The 5,521-nt window shown below is 40.1% G+C and overlaps 1 protein-coding gene across 4 annotated transcripts in view; it reads left to right on the forward strand.

Annotated features, from left to right (window-relative positions):
• The first annotated feature begins 5,200 nt into the window (after positions 1–5,200).
• The window catches only part of Gbp6 (guanylate binding protein family member 6), an 18,608-nt gene continuing 18,287 nt past the window's right edge, over positions 5,201–5,521 (forward strand). The window contains exons 1-2 of one of the 4 annotated variants that reach the window (XM_048814496.1): positions 5,201–5,308; positions 5,389–5,478. In XM_048814496.1, coding sequence (XP_048670453.1) covers positions 5,425–5,478 — 54 coding nt within the window. In that variant the 5' untranslated portion in view covers positions 5,201–5,308; positions 5,389–5,424. The other 3 variants (XM_015500908.2, XM_015500907.2, XM_048814494.1) reach the window with 3 other exon arrangements.

Genomic DNA, 5,521 nt, shown 5'->3' on the forward strand with positions numbered 1-5,521 from the left:
TTTGCCAGGAATTGGCTTTCTCAGTTGCTGGTCCCTGTGCTGCAGCTGCAAAAGGATTCCTTCCTTTATCCTCCACATCTGCTTGAAGAGATGATGGCTTCTTTCCCCACTTACAGATATCACGCAGCTTGTCCTTCAGGTTTGTTGGGCAATGTCCTTGGTCTCTAAATGCTCCATACCCAGACACACCTCTGGCCTCCCCCAAATGTGGGTTCCTTTAATTTCCTTATTCCTCTACTATGCTCATGGAGGGACCTCTCTGGCTGGAGCTTCTGGCCTGGCTGTGGCAGTGGCTACGGTGCTGGCTTTTTCCCCTTATTTTATTATAGCTACCCTCCTATGTCCCCACTCTGCTTCGAATGTCCAGTTTTAGGTTCCAGTAAAGTCCCCCCACCTTTTTTTTTACCCACCTTGCAGAGAAGCTGCCTGTCTGCTTTCTTGGTTTCATGCCATGGAGTAGCTAAGAATGTGACCTCCTCTATTCCACCATCTTGGGTCTCCCCAAGAATGAGTATTTGAAAAGCACAGTCCAGTTAATATGTATGTGCACTAGATATTAAGAATTATTGATTTTGTCTTTTACTATCTAGCTCTGGCCTTTGACCTCTGGCCCCTTACTTCATAATGCCCCCAAAACTGATGAGACATTTCATTAATTAGCAAATGCTATCAGGAAAAAAAGCAACTTTAATGCTCCATTTAACTTTTTGGGTTAGCATTTTCCCTTGAAATTTGACCTTGATGTCATTCATTACAATTATCTGAGTTTTGCCAAGTGCTAAGAATATCTATCACAATTATGAATTCGGGGATTGGAGAAATAAACACAGGACAAGTTTGGAGACTCACTGGATCTATTGTGAGTTGGAGCTTGACCAAAACTCTATTGATCACCTGACTCCCATAAGTTCCCATTTTACTGGAAGGCCACAATGACATTTTGGATTGCCAATGTTAATTCATAGCCTATGTCTAGCAGTCCTCAAAGATTTGATCATTGCCTTTTCCATAAACAATAGTTACCATGGTAAAAGGCCTTAGGTCCCTTTGGGGAAGGATGGGAGAAAGATTAACAGTAAATGTTTTTGGTAGGTACCAGGGTCCTTCCTCAAGGGGAACTACTTCCCCTTCATTCAAGGAGTTCTGGGTCTGAAAACTAGCTCAGTTGGTTGAGAGGCCATGGTCTTCTGTTTTTATGATCTAAGACAGGCTTTTGTACATTTTCCCTTGAACTTTTCTGCTTATATAAGTTGAGTAAGATCTTGATGGGTTTCCCATCTATTTGACTTCTGGAGATACCATAATTAATTAGCCAAGAGCACAGATCTACATGAGTCAGAATGTTCAATTCATTTCTTCTCCTTTGCTGCCCATTATGGTAAGTGCAGCCACCCTGTCTTTGGCAATTGAGTGCTGCCACTTGGCTCCTTTCTCTCTGGGATCCAGTTATTCCCATTGCATTTAAGTGTCCCAATTGATTGACTGCAGCTCCCATCATGAAGTCTGGCATACAGAAAAGAGCAATGACACAGAATTCTTCAAGGATGCTGGTACTCCCCTCACAAACTTGTCTCTTATAGTTTTGGTGAAAGGTACACCTTTTGAACCCTCCCACTGTGGAGGAGAAAGTCCTATAGGGCAGATCCATTCCAGCATTCCATTCTCTCTGAGCCTCTGAATCTCTTCATCAACAGTAAACAGGGGTGTCAGGCATTTCCAGCTCACTCAGTAGGCTGTATTTTGACCCATACTTCAGCCAACCATCCAAACAAACTATTAGTACTTTTTGTAACACTGCAAACTGCTACATTAAATTTATAATATCTGTTTAATCCATCAATTCAGGCTGGTCTAATTTTATGTTCCTTCCACAATTATTCCACACTCTTAAAATACGTTCCCACACATGTTCCCCAGATCTTTGTATGAATTAGAAAATTCAAGAAGTTCCTTTGGAGTGTAGTGCACCTCCTCATTGGTCACTGTGTACATCACTTCTAGGGGCCTGCTTAGATTTGGTTCTAATTATAGGCTTAGATAAGGCAGAAGTGGGTGGTGAGGGAGGGTCCTGAGGAGCATCAGTATTTTCACGCTCAACAACTGAATCATGGAAGGCCATTGGTGTTTTTACAGGCAAAGCAGGATTAATTCCCTTTAGGGGAGGTGGAGAGGTCAATGCCACAGAGGGTAGGAATAAGGGTGACACTGCCATCACTAAGAGACTCAACTCCTTCTGGCAAAATAAACTCATCAGAATGTAGGAGTTCAGTGTCTCCAGACTCTTCATTGTCCTCCTGTGTGTTTCCACCCCAATTTACAGAATCCCATTCTTTTCCAAGCTGTGTCCTCACTCTAACTACAGACATGTTTTGAGGCTGAGAGTTAAACTTGCATCTTAATTCTGTCAATTTCAGGAGAAGGGTTTATATCTGGTTTTCAGCAACCTCTGTCCTACAAGAGACATCTCAGAGACTACAAGAGAGAACATTCTTCTTCAGAGCACACTAAGAAGATTTTAGACTGGTCATGTGGGTCTGGAACTATTCCTTTTCCTTTGTTACTTTGCTGAGTGAAGCCAGAGCAGTGATCCAAAATTGTTACATTCCTCAGTTTTCCAGAAATGTTCAAAAGTATCATGTATAGAGTCACTAAACTCCTTGCCTCTTACAAGTATCGAATTAGGAGCACTGGATGCATTTGGTTAATGAATCTCTTTAAACAGTTCCCACATGGGTCATGGCCCTCCATGCTGCCAGCAGGAAAGAATTTAGGAACTTTAGGCCTACTTAATTTAGAGAGCCAACTCTAGAAACCATAAAACCAACTAAGGAAATTTATCCTTATAATTCTGTTTGCTAGAACCACCTCTGGCATTAAAATCTATATAAGTTAGGATTCTGTAGAGAAGCAGGACCAATAGGAGATTGTATGTATGTATATATATATATATATATTTGATAACTAATAGAATAGTTAAATTAGGCGACCATATTTCTTCTGTCCTCACTTTATTTTCTATTCTTAATATCTGGTCACTCCACATCTTGTGTTTATTCTCAAACTCATTGTAGCATGGTAGACATTTATAGTATTCCACTGTGTCCCACCTCATATATCTTTCTGCTTTTTTTTCTCTGGCTTTTTTTCTCCAGTGTGTGAAAACCTGCCCATTTGCACAAGCACAAGCTATAAGTTTAGAGGGATAAAAGACCTCTGGGGCAATTTTAAACCAATGGGAACTGTATGAAGTTGGATAAATAGATACTTCACATTGTCCTTCAGAGACACTTTGCATTTCTCTGTCTACTCTCCTTTTTCCTCTTTCTCCATTCCTCTGTCTTCTGTCATTACACACCAAATAAACAACATGCATTCAAATTTCTTTTTCTTCAAGAGAGAACACAAATAAAAACACATTATCCCCATAGGAGCTTAAGACTTTATACCTCATCCATCATTTCATTGAAACTTTAAAGAATCTGCATAGTAGCCAATGTGTACATTAGAAAACGTGAAAAGGCATATGGTATCATTGTGTGCAAATGATATATTTCCGTACATGAATTTCTACTTCATTATAATTTATATTTTAATTATAAAGTTCTATATTAATAATAACATATCATAAATTCCATGTTGATTGATATCAGCTAATCATTTTTCATAGCAAAATCCAGCATTCACATCACTGAATAAGTTATGATTTTGAGTCACCACAGGGTGGCAGTGCCTGCAAACTTTTCTCTCGGGTGTAGCACGTGATAACATGTCTGGCCACTGTGTCATTCCTTAATTTGTGGTTCAAGTCTATAGGCTATGTCTAGAAAATGAAGGCGGATTCACCCCTACAAAGTCTGTCTTTATGACCTTCATTTTTGCTTTTTGCCCACCCTACTAGGCTGCCTGGAGTCACCATGCCATGCACCCCAAATATTAAGCTTCCTTGCTCATAGGAGTCTGCAAATGTGGACAGTTGCCCTCCAACCAAACCAGACTCTTCTGCAGTATAACTGACTATACTCCTTCAGCACCTGTTCATCTTTGGCTTATCTCAGAGCTGTGGGCTGTGCTATGTTGTTGTTGGGAGTTGTACAATTAGTTGTGCAGACCTGTGAATGCACGGCTCAGACAGTCAGGCAAGAGTTCACACAGATGAAAATCAAGAGCTGCATGTATGAAAATCAGATAGATAGAGGAAACACTCTTTTTCCTACTTAAAAACAAACAAACAAACAAAAAACCCAAACCAAAATAAAGAATTTTGCATGCTCCTTGACTCAAATGACCCTAAAAGTAGACACTCAGAATTTGATTGTGAAATTAGTCTACTAACCTGTAAGACAATGATACTTGAAGTGTGATGACTCTCTGCATGTTGTAGCATTCATTTACCTAAACTGAGGGTCAGCAAACTAGGCACAAGTACCAAATCTGCCCTCTGACTACTTCTGTAAATAAAGTTGTATAGGAACACAGTCACACCCTGTCATTTACATATTGCCCATAGATGCTGGAGATGAATAGTTGCAACACATACCCTATGGTCTAAATAATTACTATTTGTCCTTTTAATGAAAAATCTTTGCATAGAAAAGGAGGGTGGGGGTGGTGAAGGAGAGGTGGAAGGAGAATACCCTCTGCCCTCACACAGCCCAGCCTTCTCATGCATGTCCCTCCCCTCTTCCCCCACACTTCACCCTTTATCTTCCTACCATGGGAAGAGGTAACTGATTAGTCTCTTTGCTGCACAAACATGCACAAATTCTAAAATGCTTTAGAAACCCTGCCAATTGGCTACATGTCTGTAGAAAGGGAACCCCTGTGTTAGGAAGGGCTATGTATTGGGGAAGCGTGAGAATACTAAAAAAAAAATGTCAATAATGAATATCTCTGGATAATAAAATAAAGGATTACTTATTTCTATCTTCATTCTCTATTTTATTATAAAATGATAACGTATACTATGTTCAAAAACATTAAAAACTCTTCAGTAGCAAAACAGGGATTTCCACTAAGAGCAAAATGCTTGAACTAGTTTTGATTTATATAACTTTGCTTACATTTGCAACACCGATTTTCTCTCTCTCATAAGAGAAACATAAGCCAACTGGAGCAATGTATCTAAAAGGGAGCCTGTGAAAGCCTTCCAAGAGGAGGGAGAAAAAAGAAACTTGGCAGGACTGTGTTGGCGGAGATGTCACTAGGAGTGTTTGGCTTTTCTTTCTGTCTTTTTATCTCTACACCAAACATCTGTATCTGAGTGTTGGTCTGATTTTTCAGACATGTCTTTGTTAGGTTTAGCAATGCTGTGAGTTACTTTTAATTTCAGTTTGTCTGCAGTATTCTATTCGTGGAAAGGGCTAACTTAGTTTTGGTTTTACTTTTCAGCTTATATAAAGGAGAGACAGAAGAGGAAGAAGGCAGATGACTGGAAAGGAAAGTTCGAGGAAGCTGAGGAGCTGTAGTTCAGTGGGGCAGGTATGTTGTTCCTCCTCCCCCTCCTCCTCCTCCCCATGCTCCT

Source organism: Marmota marmota, unplaced genomic scaffold, assembly GCF_001458135.2.
Source record: "Marmota marmota marmota unplaced genomic scaffold, marMar, whole genome shotgun sequence".
NCBI lineage: Eukaryota > Metazoa > Chordata > Mammalia > Rodentia > Sciuridae > Marmota > Marmota marmota.